This window comes from Argentina anserina, chromosome 1 (genome assembly GCF_933775445.1).
Source record: "Argentina anserina chromosome 1, drPotAnse1.1, whole genome shotgun sequence".
NCBI classification, from domain to species: Eukaryota; Viridiplantae; Streptophyta; class Magnoliopsida; order Rosales; family Rosaceae; genus Argentina; species Argentina anserina.
In genome coordinates, this window is record NC_065872.1 from 5795428 (window position 1) to 5813261 (window position 17834).

At 38.9% G+C, this 17834-nt stretch overlaps 1 protein-coding gene, 1 long non-coding RNA gene and 1 pseudogene across 4 annotated transcripts; all 3 read left to right on the top strand.

The window, feature by feature from the left end:
• The first annotated feature begins 4477 nt into the window (after positions 1 to 4477).
• LOC126793012 (zinc finger CCCH domain-containing protein 44) lies at positions 4478 to 11181 on the top strand. Its single transcript, XM_050519511.1, has 10 exons — positions 4478 to 5090; positions 5324 to 5403; positions 5503 to 5687; positions 5987 to 6866; positions 6956 to 7083; positions 7346 to 7405; positions 7490 to 7540; positions 7689 to 7759; positions 7955 to 8103; positions 8212 to 11181. Exons 1-10 carry the CDS (start codon positions 4813 to 4815, stop codon positions 11058 to 11060), a joined length of 4731 nt encoding a protein of 1576 aa, XP_050375468.1. The 5' UTR covers positions 4478 to 4812; the 3' UTR covers positions 11061 to 11181.
• Positions 11182 to 11584: 403 nt separating this feature from the next.
• LOC126800552 (probable lipase MIL1) lies at positions 11585 to 15552 on the top strand (annotated as a pseudogene).
• A 185-nt stretch (positions 15553 to 15737) lies between these two features.
• LOC126793150 (uncharacterized) lies at positions 15738 to 17834 on the top strand. 3 transcript variants are annotated; one of them, XR_007672033.1, is made up of 6 exons: positions 15740 to 15824; positions 16025 to 16141; positions 16339 to 16636; positions 16823 to 16961; positions 17418 to 17493; positions 17757 to 17834. It is a non-coding gene; the product is annotated as an uncharacterized LOC126793150 (long non-coding RNA). The 3 variants fall into 3 exon arrangements; XR_007672031.1 differs by having other exon boundaries at positions 15738 to 15824; positions 16025 to 16085; positions 16339 to 16961; XR_007672030.1 differs by having other exon boundaries at positions 16339 to 16961.

Consider the following 17834-nt stretch of genomic DNA (forward strand, 5'->3'; position numbering starts at 1 on the left):
CGCACGAAACCTCCGGCACTGTGTGGGTTGAATTGTGGGGGGCGGACCATGTGAAGGGCCGCTTGGGCTATAACTCCTAGACATTTTGACAAAAAAAAAAACTAGGTATGTATACAAAACAGCAACTCATACAAAAAAAAAATTTGGCTAGATCGTTGATTTTAAATCTAAGCAAAACTCAATGACGAACTCCGATCCACTTCTTCTTGGCAGAAGAACCCAACTCTGCCTCATATCCTCTTAAGCGTCTCACACTCCTATTATGATTCTGCTCGGTGATTAGATACCAATTTGGGCAATATCTTATTTTCCATCTCACTATTTGTTCTTATTATTGTTCTGGTTTTTGCTGTTGTAATTGGTTGGTTTTAGCTTTGTATATTCAATTAGCTTAGACGTCTGAACACTTAGCTTGCAAGTATTGAATCTTAACTAGTAACCCAACTACCCAAGTTAATTTATGTGACATTCTTTCTATTTAAGATCGATTATTTTGTGATATTTGACTTGGATTTTATACTATAACTTATTCAATAATATATAGTTATCAAGTTTATGCCTTTACTGTCAGACACATTTTATTCATGATCAAAGACTTTTTTTTTGTTTGGGAAATGTATTTCTTAACTATCGAAATGATGGCCGGTGTTCTACATTGAATTGTATGAAATACATTCTGTGATCAAAAACCATATTTATGCTTGTTGTTTTCAAATCACGAAAATTCGGATTTATATCATTTCTATTATATGTTTTTATTGAAAAAAAAAATGTGTGAGGATGAGCCTCCACTAGGTTCCAAACCTAAAAAAAAATTGTGTCCTTAACAATGGCCTAGAAAACTTTTGGATCCTAAATTTGTCTATTTCTAACTTACCTCATACTTTTGCTACAAATTTCATGAGAGATTCCAATCAAAAAGATGAAGAATGAATTTGAACTCCAACCTTGGATGTCAAGTAAAATACTGAATTGATTCTAAGAGTATTATAAATGTCACCAAATTTCGTTGTCTTATCATCAATATCGTAATTGGTTTATTTATTTATCCTCATATTTGGCCTCATTTATCTATATTATATTATTAATAAAACAAACATGTTTTGTCAACCAAAACACATGTGAAAAAAAAACATTAATAACCCTAGACTATATATAAATTATTTTAAAATCAATTATATAAAAGGATATAACAGTAATTTAAAAAATGATAAATGTAAATAAAAAATAAAAAAAAGTGGGTAGAAGTTATCTCAGTAACTTCCATACCCCCACTACTTACACACTTCTGACAAAAGAAAAACAAAATCCTACATACTTCGTGTGTAGGTGAGTGTTAACATAAATGGTGAAAGATGTCGTGTTAACCACAAGTCGGGTAGGTTTACTAAACTCGACAAATATGTATTTTACGAAATGAATGGATAAAACATTCCAACAACAAAATATTACATATTATATCGTACTTCAGTTGTTCGTTTCCTCTTCCTTCACCTTTTTATCTATATCGTCAACTTTCATGCCTCTCTTTTTGTGAATTGTTGTGGCCGCTAAATTTTAAAAAGGAACTTATCGTATTTGTTGGCAGTTGACAAACAACATAAAAAATTTCCTAAGTTGTAAGTTTTTGCCATGACGAATGAAATACTAGTTCAAAAATTGAGGTATCACATAGTCCTCACTAATACTCGACCTATCATTTATTAACAGCTTGATTACAAATATTCCTCTTTAGTGATAATGATCGAGTCATGGAGGAGAAATTTTTCAATCCTCCAATAGAACCACGTGTCAATGTCCAGTGGTCCTCTTCACCTGTTATATTTTGACACGTAAGTTTATTACACTAAAATTATAATTTTACATATTTTTATTATTTGTGAAATGACCATCATGTGTATTGATGATTTTGAACTATGATTTCAGATTTAGGGTTTAGGGTATTATAGGGTAAGGTGTAGGGTTTTAGAAATAAACCCAAAATAGTATTTGATAAAATAATTAAAATATGATTTTTCTTTTTAAATCATACGTGTCAAATTGTAATTGGAATGAATGATTATTGGACATTGTCATGTAGTTATTGGGGAGTACTGAAAAATTCCTCATCCTGGAGGCCATTAAAATGTACATACACTTCTCGTACGCTGATAGCTGGACGAACAAAAAATTGATTTTTTTTTTTGTAATTTTCATACGTATGTTACCTTCCACTGCTCTTTCTTTTATGATTTTATCATGTTATGTTACAATAGGACACAAAAATTTATAACTTAAAAGTGTGTGGTTTATTGATGTTGTAAATCTTTTTTAACTTAATGTCTAATATAATGCTCTTATAAAAATCACGTTAATGTGCGGAATCAGTAACTAAACGGTACAAATTATGAAAATAAACAAAATATTCAATTGCAATAAGAAAGAAAACGTTAAGGAGGTAACATGTGTCACACTATGTTCAGTCACATTTTATCAAATAAACACGAGTGTGACAACTTAGAAGTAATGTTATATCTCTGGTTGCTTGAAAAGTTGAAATGGACCACCACGCAAGGATTTGACCCCGGTAACCAAATTGCACATCAGAAAGTGGAGAAGAACTGTAGAAGATATTCAGATAATGTCACGGTCGGTCACAATGTACAAATATCAAAAACAACATAACTAAGCATGGACCAAAGTCACCAAACCACCCAACTAGCAAACAGATTAATCAATCAAATGGCGCATAAAGTAATGACGGGTCAAAAGTCTCCGGCGGGTTTAATATTTTAAATACAAAGCATCACCCCCATTTATACCATTTACGTGTCGGGTGCAGTTCACACAGTCACCACCACGGTAGACAAAAATGTCTTTTGACTTTTATTAATAGCATTTTCATTTGGCTCTAACAACATCAATCGAGACCAAACCATGTTACCATCGAATACATGAAAACGTCCTTGTTCTATATATATGGATTTGCTCGTCTAATTTTTCATATACCAGATCCAGAAATATTCATCACTGAAAGTGAGTGGTATGTACTTGTGAATCTACGAAGGCTCATATGATATTTATAGTTTAAAAAGTAAGTTATAAGTAAATTTATTGTTTGATGTAAAATGTGTGAAATGAGATAAGAATGTTTAAAGTAATGCGATAGAGTTTTTTGGTTTATGGTTGTATAGGTGCACATATTTTCGCTTGCAATGGGTGATGCAAATTAAGTGACACAATACGGTGCCTTTTTCTAATGCAACAAAACACCTATGTGTAACAATTTTCTAGCTAGCTTCACGCTTCACGTTTCTCGCTTTGTTGCTTCTAGTTTTGTTATGTATGCATCTTCTTTTAACATTTATAAAAGCATCAAATTTATTTCCTCGTATTAAATATAATGGATGCAGATATTTCTTCAAAGGACCACAACCTCAACCACTCACGAGCATCAAACATTACTCCTATGGTCGAAATAAAAGAGCTCTTATGTTGTGTGTAATACTTGCCCACCACATGCGATGTTCCCATCACATGAACATGAATAGAAATAAAACAATCAATAGATGACTGTCATATTTATCTAGTTAAGTTAGTACGCATTGACGAGCACATACACAACTACCTTAGTTAGTTTAGTTATGTTAGTCGCCTTTTTTTTGTTAAAAAAGTTATGGTGAGAGCTTGATTACACTACACCACTATCGTCAGTGCATACCCACAATCTCGACCCTTAAAGACTTAGGATGGACACGTAACTATCACACAACTCTCAAATATAAATTTCCACATGAAAATTTACATTTATGTTAGTCGCATTTGCATGTGAGATATATAAGAACGTTTATTTTTTGTTGAACAATTACTATAAAATATGCTTATATTAAATTGCTTGATCATTATGACAAATTGATAAGATAACCAATCATGCTATTGTATGATGATAGATCATTAAAGGGTCTTTTACATACTTCTTGTATACTTTTTTTTACATACTTCTTGTATACATACGGAAAGAATGTGGTTGCATGTAATATAAATTACATTTGTGTTTTTAAGAGTTTAACTTTAACCGTTTTTGTTTATATAGACTAGAAATTATCACATGTAGGTGTAAGTATACTTTACAATCTTGTCAATTATATGCGTATTTTTACACGCCAAATACGAAAGTCTCCCTCACATCAATAACCTTCTATACATCGTATATTTGAAAAAAAAAACTCAAAAATCAGCATGGTGAATCAGAACAAAAAATATTTCATCAAGCGACACCAGTGTGTGTCACGCATTGAGAAGTTTGAACATGAAATTCAAAGCTCGGGTCCCACCTCCCCGGTCTTACCTTTCCTCATCGCCCACTAACCACGTGGTGCTCGAAAGTCGAAACCAGAGAGATTACCGATCAAGAATATCAAACTCCCCCCCCTCTCTCTCTCTAAAAAAAAAAAACCAAACCTGTTTTTTTTTTCTTCCCTTAATCAATAATCAAAATAATCACTTGCCTACCCAAATCCGCCAAATCCAATCGCGACGGTGGTGGTCTCCTCCTCCTTCTTTCTCTTCTTCTGCTTTCTTCCCATACCACACAATCAAAAGTCATCTCTCCTTTTTAACCCGACCCGAATGCTCTGCCACATGTCCACCCAGTTCTACTACTAGTCCGTTTCGCCATGTGCTCTGTATCCGGTCCCCATAACTGCTAGGGTTTCTCTCTCTTCAATTCCGATTTTTCACTTCCATTTTCTCCACCTCGTGGAGCTTCAGCAAGTCCAGGTCTACAAGCCGGCGCTAGGTGAGCAGCAGAGGGAGCCGCCACGCGCGGCGGAGATGATGAGCGCCGGTCAGTGCCAAGCCATGGGCGACCTCGACGATTCTCAGCTCGTCGGAGCTGTTGCGGCGGTTGTTAACAAGGAGGTGAGTATGGCTGAGGTGGCGGCGGAGGTCAAAGAGGCGAAGAGTAGCGTCGGGAAGAAGAGGCGGGGCCGGCCGCCGGGGCCGGGCGGGCAGGGAAGAGCTAAAGCCACGCTGGTGAGGAAAAAGAACGAGGAGGAGGATGTCTGCTTTATTTGCTTCGACGGCGGGAGCTTAGTGCTTTGTGATCGGAGGTGAGCATCCCGGCTTAGTCAAATTTAGTCCAATATGGGCTGAAATTTTACTTAATTTAGCTTATAAGGATAGTAAATCGGTGATTTACTGAACTATTAGTTATTCTGAGGTGTTCATTTCGGCGATTAGGTTGATAATTGGGCTCTATATTTTGATTTTCGATCCTAATGTGGCATTAATGAGCATTTGCATTGCTTAATTTCGATGTTTCTCTGCCATTGCTGCTTGTTAGGGGATGTCCGAAGGCGTACCACCCGTCATGCATCAAGCGGGATGAGGCGTTTTTCAAATCAAAGGCCAAATGGAATTGCGGTAAGTGGAGTTTGTAGTTGTGGCTTGCTCTTTTGTGTTACTATAGATGCTTATTGAATGATGTGTTCGTGTATTGATTTCGGTTATTATGCGTTTCAGGTTGGCATATATGCAGCAGCTGTCAGAAGGCGTCGCATTATATGTGCTATACTTGTACATATTCATTGTGCAAGGGATGTATTAAAGACGCGGATTACCAATGCGTACGAGGAAACAAAGGATTCTGTGGAACTTGTATGCGGACTATAATGCTAATTGAAAATGTGCAAGGGAATAAGGAAGCGGTATGCTGGCACATGTTTCGTCATTTTTATAGTTTATTCCCAAGCGTTGCGGATTCTCGGTTCCGTTGTGTTTGGATTGTATAGGAGCAAAATAGTTTTTTAGGGGATAATGTTTGAGTTTTTACTATATTTCTGTTTTTGCGTCTGTGCCCGATTAAAAATTCATTCTCAAATACTGCTGCAGTTAAAAAGGCACATTTCCGCCTTTTTGGCGTTTGTTAGGAGACAAAATGAATTTATTTGCTTTTCATTTGGTGGCACAACTTTTATATTTTTTCCCTTTCTGATGAAATGTGCAGGCTCAAGTGGATTTTGATGACAAAAGCAGCTGGGAGTATCTCTTCAAGGTGTACTGGATACTTCTGAAAGGGCAACTATCATTAACTTTGGATGATCTCATTAACGCTAAAAATCCTTATAAAAGACAGGCTGTTGTGGCTTGTCAGGGAGGAGCTTCGAATGAAATTTGTGTTGGTCATAGGACAATTGATTCAGGTTCCCTCAACTCTTCTGTGGACCTAGGAGCATTGAATTCCAATGGGTCTAATAAAAAGCCTAGAATTGGTGAAAAAGGGATGTCTTTTCCTGAAGGCACAAGTTGGGCAACGAAGGAGCTCTTGGAGTTAGTTGCTCACATGAAAAATGGCGATGTATCCGTGTTATCTCAGTTTGATGTCCAGGCACTTTTGCTGGAGTACATAAAGAAAAACAATCTTTGTGACCCTCACCGAAAATGCCAAATCATTTGTGATCCAAGGCTCAGAAATCTGTTTGGGAAAGAAAGTGTCTGTCATTCAGAAATGTTGAAGCTTCTTGAATGTCACTACCTAATAAAGGAAAGTTCCACAGAAGCAAATAATATTGGTGCTGGATTTGTTAATGCTGTTGCTACTGAGATGGAGATTGATGGGAATGATGACAATCAATTGATGATGTGTAGTGATAAGAGGCGTAAAACACGCAAAAGGATTGATGAGAGGGTAATCCCTACTAATCTAGATGCATATGCAGCTATTGATGTTCATAACATCAATTTGATCTACTTGCGGCGCAATTTGCTTGAAATTCTACTTGATGATGTTGATAAATTCCATGAAAGGGTTGTTGGTTCAATTGTGCGAATAAGAATTTCTAGTAGTGATCAAAAGCACGATACATATAGGCTTGTGCCAGTTATAGGTACAAGTACTAACAGCTGCTGCTCCAATTGTTTCATATACTACACTTAAAACTTTACATATTTACATAGTTGACATTTTTGTGGGCAGGGACCAACAAGGTTGCTGAAGGCTATAAGATTGGCACTCGAACAACTGACATGAAGCTTGAAATCTCAAACTTGGACAAGAAAGAGATCTTACCAATTGATCAGATCTCTGATCAGGAGTTCTCCGAGGTACCGAATTTTCCGCCTACTTCTCTACCGCCTCCGCATGGTGTACCTTGATATAGCATCGTTTAGTTGATACTGAATTTAAACAAATGCTTTAAGAATTTAAGTTTGAAGATGTTCTAGGCATTGCAGCATGCACACTCTTTTTTATATATATTTTTTCTCGAGTTAAGTATACATGTTTAATTTGTTTGCTGTGTAACTGGAGGCAATTTCTCTCCTTTTCTTTTCCCTATATTCAGTTGTTTTATTTTATCCTTTGCAGGATGAATGCAAACGGTTACGTCAGAGTATAAAATGTGGGCTGATGAAACGATTTACAGTGGTAGGTTTTTTTCTTAGGTTCACTGATATGTTATGTTAAAGTTATTTGTAACTTCTTTGACAAAGGAGTTTTGCCTGATTGCAGGGAGAGATTCAGGATAAAGCAATGGCACTTAGAACACTTAGAGTAAACGATGTAAGTTCCATGGACTAAACAAAGGGTACCTTTGTTTTCCTTTGAAAGATTGGAGTTTAATTATATATTATTATTATTATTATTATTATGGCTGTCCAGTTTAAGCAGATGTACTGATTATTTGACATGGTCTTCCTCCTTGATCTAGGAGTTGGCAGCTGAGATTTTACGGCTTAATCACCTTCGTGACCGTGCAAGTGAAAATGGACACAGAAAGGAATATCCTTTTGCTTGCTCCAATATCTTGGTTTTAATGTCTCATGATATTACTTGCACTTTGTTGATTATTCAATTGCACTCTCTGCTTGTGAAACATAATACCATAAGTTAGAGGTTTATCTGGTCCTTTTTTTTTAATGTTGCCTACTGGTATGTTTTGGTGGATTTATTGGGTATTCCTTGACCATAATGTACGCTGAGGGAGCTTGTGGAGAAACTACAGCTTCTGGACTCGCCGGACGAGCGTAAACACAGGCTAAATCAAATTCCTGAAGTACACAGTGATCCTAAAATGGATCCAAGTTATGTGCCTGAAGACAGTGGGGGAAAAGACCTGACGCAAGGTCTCTACCATTCCTTTGATAGACATTGAACACTTATCCTTTTTCTTTTCAAGATCATTCCTACTTTTGAAAATGTTAATGGGGGTAATTTTGGTGATGTATATGCAGATGGCAATGTCAAATTAAGGAGAGTCGTCTCAGGTAGAAAGGAAAGGGTATCTTTCTCTCCACGGATGGAAGGTGGTATTTCTAATAAAAGTGGAAGCAAGACACTGAAAAATCAAGCTAGAGAAGCATTTGGTATAAATGGATTGAATACGACAACAAACCAAGCTAGCGCCATTGGTTTGGTTCGCTGCGGTAGGACTAATGAGTCAGCCATCGAATCTAAGATTGCTTCTGAGGTTGGATCAGAAAATACATCAGGGTCCTTTTCTGCAGTGATGAAGGTAAACTTACCTATTGAGAGTTTTCAAATGGAGAAGATTTGGTTCTACCGGGACCCCACTGGAAAAGTCCAGGGACCATTTGCTATGGTACAGTTGTGTAAATGGAATACAACTGGAGTCTTTCCTCCAGATCATAGAATATGGAGGATAAATGAGGATGACTCCATCCTTTTGACTGATGCATTGAAGGGGCAGTACTGTAGAAAACCGTTGTTGACAAATGAAAGCAACATACAGTCTCAAGGATTGGAAGTTCCCTTGGATGAAAGAAACAGTGGCTTGGATGGTAGATGCAACAAAGGTATGAATGCAACTCCTATAGATGGTAAAAAGGTTGAAGAGAGCTGGAACACAAAGCAAGATGGTCAAACTTTGCAGAATAGTGGTAATACTGAAGTTGTAAGGAACAGTATAGCTGCAGACACTGTCAATTCGAATGAGAAACAATCTGGAGATAGTGGTAGTGCTGAAGTTTTAAGGAGCATTACACTCGCAGATGATGTCAATTCCAATGGGAAACAAGCTGGAATCCGTAATGTTTGTAGTACTGAAGTTATTAGGAGCAGATCACCTGCAGATGCTGTCAATTACAGTGAACAACAGACCGGAATCCATTTACAAGGATGCGATTTAGTGAAGATTGATTCTCCTTTGTCCAATCATCCCCAAGAGTGTAGTTCACTAACTTCGACTGTGTTGTCGGTGAAATTAGATGCAACCCTGTTGCACCAAGAAGGGGAGGGTACAACTGAAAATAACTCAAACCAGAAGAATGGAAATATGGATTGGCGAAAGACTACTCAGGATCAAATGAATGATGCACGGGGTAATGAGAACCAATCTGATAGTGAGGGCCAGTCGGTGCAATCTTCTGCACAAAACTGGACTCACGCACCTGCAAATAGTCCTTCACCTTCAAATGGCTGTGATTTTACCTCTGACTTTGTTCCTGTGACTAAAACATTTGAGACATCAGAACAAGATGAGAGGGAACTTGATTTTCCAGATTTTACCAGTCCCACTTCGAAACAAAGCAATGGAGACGTGCGAGGTGAGGCTTCTGAAAAAAATCCATCTCTGTCTTCAAATCTCCCTGTTCAGGATGGAGGACATAGCTGGAGTGATTCTAATGTAGTTGGTGGTGGGGAGCAGCTTCAAAAAGTAGTTGGTGATTGGGGTGGGTATTCCCCAACCCCAGCCAACCCATCTGTTGAGGAATGGGACTCCAGTCTTGTGTCTGCATCTTCTCTTAAACCAAGCGAGATACCTAGTAATTTTGTTGCAACTCCTGTTTCCGTGAGTGGTCAGATGACGGAACCCATCATATCCCAGCCCACCTCCAATGCATCTAGTTGGCCGGAAATTCTTACTGAAACCAATGAGTTTTGCACTTTACCTGCTGATGAGTCAGTTTCAGATCTTCTGGCTGAAGTTGAAGCTATGGAGTCCCTGTGCGGCTTGGCTACCCCAACATCAATCATGCATTGTGGAGGGGAATTTATAGAGGGTTCAAAAAATGATAGTATAAGTTCTGTAGAAGGATTCAGCCCAGCACCTGAACCTGGAAAAGGTGATGCTTTAAGCGCGACATGTGATTTACAGTTACTGTCTGAAGCGGTGGTGACAGAGGAACCACTTGCGGTATGTCAGACAAGCATTCTTGATCTACAACTAAGGTCTGGTGTGCGTTCTTCCACAAGAGCCCAGGGAGACGGAAAGCCTAGTGATGTTTCAGTTAAAGAACTGGAGGTAAATGTTTCAGTTGACCAAATGGAAGCCAGTGAGATCCAAATGATTGCTCCATCCAAGGAATGTTGGGACATGTCTAGTACAGACAATCCATGGAAAGCTGGGTTAGAAAGCACAGAAGCCAGTACAGAAGCAGTTCAGGGAAGTATAAATGCCAAGTGGGGAGGATCAGACCCTGGGGGCACAAATGTGCATGATCTGCAGCAAATGTCGGGTATACATTCATCCAAAAGCAATGAAGGGGAGAGAAAGCCTAGTGTTTCAGTTAATCAACCGGAGGCAAATGTTTCAGCTGACCAATTGGAACCTGGTGAAATCCCGATCACTGCTCCATCCAAGGAAAGTTGGGACATGTCTACTGCAGACAATCCTAGGAAATCTAGATTAGAAAGCAGGGAAAACAGTTGTGAAGCAGTTCAGGGAAATGTAAATGCTGGCTGGGGACAAGGCCGAGGAAGTACAAATATTGGTTGGGGAGGACCAGACCCGGGAAATGCAAATGTGGGTTGGCGAGGTGGTCAGGGAACAATACAGGGAAACACATTCATAAATTCAAGTGCCCCTGCCGGAGGAGGGACGTGGGAAGGTCAGTCAAGACACGGAGGAGACAAATCCTCTGGTCCGAGAGGCCGGAGTTTTCCAAATAGGGATGTAGGTTTTGGCAAGGGTAGGTATGCAGGGGACAGGCAGGCATTATATGGTAACCGGAATGGAGGAGGTTCATTCGGGCAGCCTCCACGAGGCCAGCGGGTTTGTAAATATTACGAAAGCGGGTATTGCAGAAAGGGAGGATCGTGCACTTACTTGCACCCATCATGATTTTGAGTCTCCCACAACAAGTAGAAACTTATTAGGAGAATTTGTTGATGCCAATTCCTGTAATTTAACATGTATAAGTAGCCGTCATCTGGCTCGGTGCATAATAATTCTTTCGCTAAGATTTGTTAGAAACTGCACGGAATGTTCACGTTTTATCTTCGCCGGTAAATGGTGTCCAGAATGGACGATTTTCACTCGGCATTCCTTCAGTTTCTGTTTTCTCCTTGGCCTTGAATTCCTTTTTTTTTTTAACCTCGAATTGAAGTTCTGCAATCCAAGTTCATTTGGTCAGGCCAGGTCACTTGTATGAAGTTACTCAAAAAGACAATTATACCCATACTCGTCGCGGTGTCTTAATGTGCCAGGTGTCCAAATAAAAGGAGAGAAACCTGCGCGCTAGAAAGAGCAAAAGAAAAACTGAAAACGACTACGATCAACATTTTGGCGATTTCTTTCAGCGATTGAATTTTACAGACCCCAGAAAACGACTACGATCACGAAACTTGTATGACCTGAATTGAAAATTCCTCTTCTATGTCCACGACGGCGCCGGAGCTTTATTCGCGTTCGCTCTCCACCAGCCTCGCCCTCTTGGGCTGCTCACTCACGAAGACGACTCCACCGCCACCGAACGAGCCAGTAGCTGCAGCAGCGCCGACTCCGTCTCCGATGACCCCGTGCTTTGGGTCAATGACAAGTCCGGCCTCCTTCCACCTGTATTTAGGTACCTAATTCGTTCTCCATTCCTCTTCTTCTTCTTCTTCTTCTTCTTCAATTTTGTTATGATTGGGGATGTGAATGATGGATTTGTGATCAAATATGTTGAACTTGTTGTGGTTAGGTTCTTAGGTATTGATTCTGCAGCATGGTCTGGACTTCAGGAGACTGCGGCTTCGTCTCCGGCGAGCAATCATGTCGGAGCTGTAAGTCTGTTTGCTTCTGTCATTTTGATCAGCATTGTAATTTTCATTTTCAATGTATCTGCTTAATGATTACCATATGTTTGATTGTTATTTTTCGCTTTAGTTTCTGAGATTGCTGGCCGACAGAGGTGGTGATGACAAGAATGCTTCGGAGAATGCTGAAGCAGTGGATGCGAGTTTTGGAGGATTCAGAGGGCAAGAGCCCCACGGCCGAGGTGAAACAGATTGTTGAAGCGGCGGGCGTGCCTTCGGAGAATCAGCGGGAGATTCGTGGGGATATGGTTAGTGTAAAAGAGACGGTCGATGCGTCCAAGAGTGATCTTGATAATAAACCTGTTGTGGAGGCGAGAATGCTGAGGCATTGAGAGGAAAATTACTGTTCTGTATGAGATACTTTCTGCTTGTCTGGCTGATAAGCGTGACGATAATAAAAAGTCTAGTAAGTCTACCCGTAGGAGAAGGGGTTATGATGCTCGGCATCGTGTAGCTCTGCGTTTACTAGCAACTTGGTTTGATGTCAAGTGGATACAAATGGTATTTATGCTCAACCTATGAGTAACTTCTTATTTATTTTAAATGTGCTTAGGTTGAAGCATGCCTAGATTTGATTTATATCCAAGGGATGTTGTGATATGATAAAATACCTCTCCTTAGTTTCACTTGAGAGTACGAGTTTTCAGTTTCATCTGTGGTCAAAGATGAATAGTTTTGTCCAAAATTTTGCTTTGTAGGAAGCTATTGAGACAATGGTTGCTTGCTCTGCAATGGCTTTATTGAAAAATGAAGAAGAAAAAGAAGAAACTAAGTCACCAAAAAGCAAATGGGCTAAATGGAAACGTGGTGGGATTGTGGGTGCAGCTGCAGTAACTGGAGGAGTTCTGCTGACAATAACTGGTGGTATGATAGCCTTATAGTTGGCGTTTACTGTTAGTCAAATGTTAAATTCTGAGTGAGGTTTTATTCAGCTTTAGGGGTTATAGTTTTCATTTTTTCTATTCCACAGGATTAGCTGCCCCAGCAATTGCTGCAGGACTTGGTGCCATAGCTCCAACACTAGGCGCTGTCATTCCAGTAATTGGAGCAACTGGTTTTGCTGCTGCCGCAACTGCTGCTGGTTCTGTTGCTGGTTCCGTTGTTGTTGCTACATCATTTGGAGGTGAATATATAGGTGCTTAGTTTTTTGTACGTTTTAATGGCGGATTAGTTTAGACTATCTCTATTTTCGTAGAAATGATAGAACTTTCTGATGTATATAGATATTTTTCACTTAGATTATGTTTCTTCTGCAAGCTCTATTGGTACATTAGCATTGTGTTTGTCTCAACCAATTTGTGGATTAATTTTCATCTCTGTCAAACCTAGCTGCTGGAGCTGGACTCACAGGGTTCAAAATGGCTAGAAGAACAGGAAGTGTTGATGAATTTGAGTTCAAAGCTATCGGAGAAAATCACAACCAAGGCGTGAGTATCTTTTGTACCTCCATTATTTTTTTTTCTGAATCTTTACCAAGGCGTGTATACAAATATGTTATATTACTCACATATTTTTCAGAGACTGGCAGTTGAGATCTTGGTTTCAGGATTTTTTTTCGATGTGGAAGATTTTGTGAGGCCTTGGGAGGGACAGAATGCCAATTTGAAAAGGTACAAAAGTTACTCAAAGAATGTTTTAAAAAGCTGAAATTACATCTCAGATGATCCATTTATTCCATGTAGCTATCATATTTTCACTCCAATATTGATGAAGTTCCAGAGAAATAGTTGAGAGAAGAAGAATCCCTTTCACCTACAGTATTTCCCTCTACTTTCTATGCACTTCAAGAAGGAAAAAAAGAAATGGACATGACCCTCCCCTAGCCAAACAGTGAGGAAAAAGTAAATTGAAATGGTCTACTCCCCCAACCTGCTTTCCCTCATCTCACACTGATTGGCCTGATATATATTTCAAATAGTTGATGGGTAACTAGAGAAGCAATTTTTTTTTATGAGATCTTTAATGTCTACTTCATTTTGCATGTACTCTTATTTCATTTGCATGTTACAGCCTATCCATTAAGGCTTTATCACAAGGGCATCGTTATATTTAATGACCTTAACAAATGTGCAGGTATGCCTTGTTCTGGGAGTCTAAGAATCTAATTGCAGTGAGCACTGCTTTTCAGGACTGGCTTACTTCAAGTAATTAGTTTGGATCCCATGGCTGCTATTGTGTTTGGCATTAGTTGCTAAATTTTCTCCAAAGTATTGACATTGTGAATGCCTGGTGTAGGAATTGCAATGGGGTTGATGAAGCAAGGTGCAATGATGACTGTGTTAAGTAAGCACTCTTTTAGCTGCACTGGCTTGGCCAGCAACATTACTGGCTGCTACTGACTTTATAGACAGCAAATGGTCAATTTCTGTAGACAGGTCCTTTTCTGCCTTAAATATAGTTGTTAAATATGAAGAGTTGGTTGGTTGGACTCTCTTTTACAGTACTAAAGTATTGCCAGTTTTTATTTCCCTTCTGTGTCTTTTGTATGAGGCAACCTGAAGAAATTTGTTACTGGATATATTTGCTTTGCTAAAATATAGGATATCATAAGTTTCTAAGGAAGCAGTTTCTAATGGATTTTCATAAGAAAACATTCTGCTTTTATTTTATTTTGTGAGAGTAAAATCTTGTTTGTTTTCCAGATCAGACAAAGCAGGAAGGCTGCTAGCGGATGTATTACTAAAAGGATCTCATGGTAACAGTTATTCATCATTCCTTCAACTTCTGTTAAGCACTTCAGCAACTTCTGAAAAAGCCTTCAGTGTAATTTATTTATTGGTTCTCCATGAATTTCAGGCCTGTTACACTTGTGGGTTTCTCACTTGGAGCACAAACAATTTTCAAGTATCTACAGTGTTTGGCTGAGACCGAACGTGCTGGTAGGTGTATAAACTCAAAATTTTTCTTCCTTGTTCTGGATGAATATTCATAAATGTAATTCTGAATATTGGCAGCTGAACTTGTTGAGAGAGTTGTACCACTTGGGGCACCCATCTCTATTAAGGATGAGAACTGGGAAGCTGCTCGAAAGGTGATTGGAAGAAAAGAAACAATTTTTGTTTTCTCATTACTGCACATTGTAGATATTTGTATTTATTCATTTGCCTGTGTCTTTCTTAATGTTTTTTTTTCTTCCCACCTCCTCGTATATGCAGATGGTGGCTGGAAGATTTGTGAATGCTTACTCTACAAATGACTGGATGCTTGTGATTGCTTTCCGCGCCAGGTATGAATAATGAGTAATTGATTTGGCACAAGCTTTATTAGACCTGAAGTGCACCTTATAGATATAAATAAAGGCTCTACTATGTTTTGTTTATGTTTATCACAGCTCTATTACGCTGAGAGTTTGTTATTTTAAATTTCCTTAATGTCAACTAATGATCACTAATGAACAGTCTACTTAGTCGAGGATTAGCTGGAATTCAACCAATTGATGTACAAGGAATTGAGAATGTAAGTTCTCTCTCATTCGTATTATTGACCGCCCTCCAATCCAAAGCCGAGTCCCCTCGCTGCCTGGGCATCGTTCCCATTGTTATGATCTCAAGGTAAACATCTTCCTCTCAGTCTTTCATTGTTCGTTTTCTTTAAACAGATTTTGTTTTTGTTTCCATTGGTGACTTTTGTTTGTTGTTGATGTGGCACCACTGTCACTGGGGAATCAGATGTCGAAGAGAAGCAACGTTATAAAGATTTTAAATTTGTCTGTGCCGGTGTTGCGGCCTACAGGGATCAAATCGGAAAAGAGTCTTCTACCGGTGATAATACAACCCCAACAGAATTGCCCGACTGCTCTGGCATTAAGGTTCTCACTCCGTCCTCTAATTACCATTTGTTTATATTTAGTGCAAGTTAATCAACTATTAGTATTTTTTGTTGCATATTGGATGTGTAATTGAGTATCTGGGCTCTGAGGTTTATTGTTGTTGTTCATTCTCCACGCCCATTGATTTGTGTCATTTTCTTCACTGAGCCTAGCAATCTGACTGAAATGAGTCAATGCAGTTTCTGCGTTTTATTACACCTGCTGTTGCTTCTACACCGGCTCATGCTCACACCAACAAGCGTAAGGAAATGAATTTTGTTCACCTGTATTTTGTTCCGAAATCTTTCCATTTTAAGGTACTTGCTTGCAGTTATTTGCCTCAACGCCAAACCAGGCTTACTAGCAGTAGTATTGTAGTAACTAGTCTAGACTATAATATTTGGCCCCTGAAATTGAGTTACATGACTTGAGAGTTGTGTTTTTGTTTTGAAGTTGCGTAGTCATTTCCGCCCAACTACTGATCATCTTTTGTGATTTTGTTTTGATTCTCTAGATGCTTGTGAAGTTTGTCAACCTCAGAGATCTAAACCAATTCAACATACAGGGAGTGATTTCCTGACAAGGCAAGCATATAATTCAAGTTTTCAACTCATAATGTCTTAGTTTTTCCAAAAGTATATACCATGATGCTTAGGGGTTATTTCTGCTATGCTTGATAAATGATAATTATGTAGGTTCTTAAGAAATGCAGATGTAGTTGCGGTAGGGGTTTGGAAGAACATGCGTAAAGTTGGGAACTATGTGAAAGCAAGTGTTTCTGATATTTTGTACCCCTACCGAGGGTGACCAAAGTAAGATGCATGTCTTCCTGAACAAGTGAAGACATCAGATGGAGTGAAAGTACTCGAGAAGCAGGATTCGACTCAGTTCGAATTCCATCCTATGCTTGGGGCTTTTGTTTTGCCAGTTGCATGGTTTTTATTTTTTTATTTGAATTTGTGTTGTACACATACTAATGCGTAGATTGTGGTGATCAGTGCCTCACTCGCTGGTTAAAGATGAGCCGCAGCTTAAAGATTTTCATTATGCGTGTGCTGGTTACTCGATCTACTAGGGAAAGAGTCTTCCGGTGATAAGCAAATGCCAGCGAAATTGCCTGTTTGTGCTGGCTTGGAGGTTAGTCTCTTCCCCTCTCTCGCTTTCTTCCTCTCTCACGCACACACAGAAAAATGTTTTCACATACGCAGGGTTGTTGAATTTATTGCATTAATGCATTGGGCTTTGCAGTTCAGCTTCATTTGATAAAATAGTTTATTGGATTGAATTATTAGTTTCACTGTTTTAAGTTTTCTGTCTGAGATCGTCTTATAGGAGATCCCAATGAATTGAGTGAAATTAAACTATGAGTTACAGAGATATTGGCTCATCAATTTTTGGTGCATTTGGAGTCGAATAAATGTGTGTCTGGGTCAAAATACAGTAATGGGCCAAGTGGCAAGTTGAATATCTGACTATCTGAGCGCATTATATTTTTACTCTATATTCTTCTGGCTCTTTTTGAGTTTCTGGCCACCTTAACTTGTGTCATTTTCTCTTTGAGCCAAGCATTCTGAATGAAATGAGTTACTGCAGTTTGTGGTTGGCAAAAAAATTTCTAATAGTGCACCTGCTGCCTCTCCTACTGTGGATCATGCTCTGAACAAAGAGGGTAAGTAAAAGAATTTGTTGGCCTGTCTGTTTTCCAATGTCTTTCCCTTTCTAGGTGTTCCTTACACCGACTTGCCTTAACAATCAACCAAACTTATTTCTTGTTACTGATGTACATGGTACAGAACTTCAGATTGGTTAAGAACCAGTACAATTTGGTTTCTAGAATTGAGTAGGGTTGTGTTCTGAGTTCGTTGGTTCTGAAGTTTCATAGTCATTTCCACCCATCTACTCATCTCTTGTAATTTTGTTGTGATCTTCTAGGTGCTCGTGAGTCGTGAAGTCCGTCAACCTCAGAGACCTAGACTCATTCAACCGGCGGGGAATGGTTTCCTGACCAGG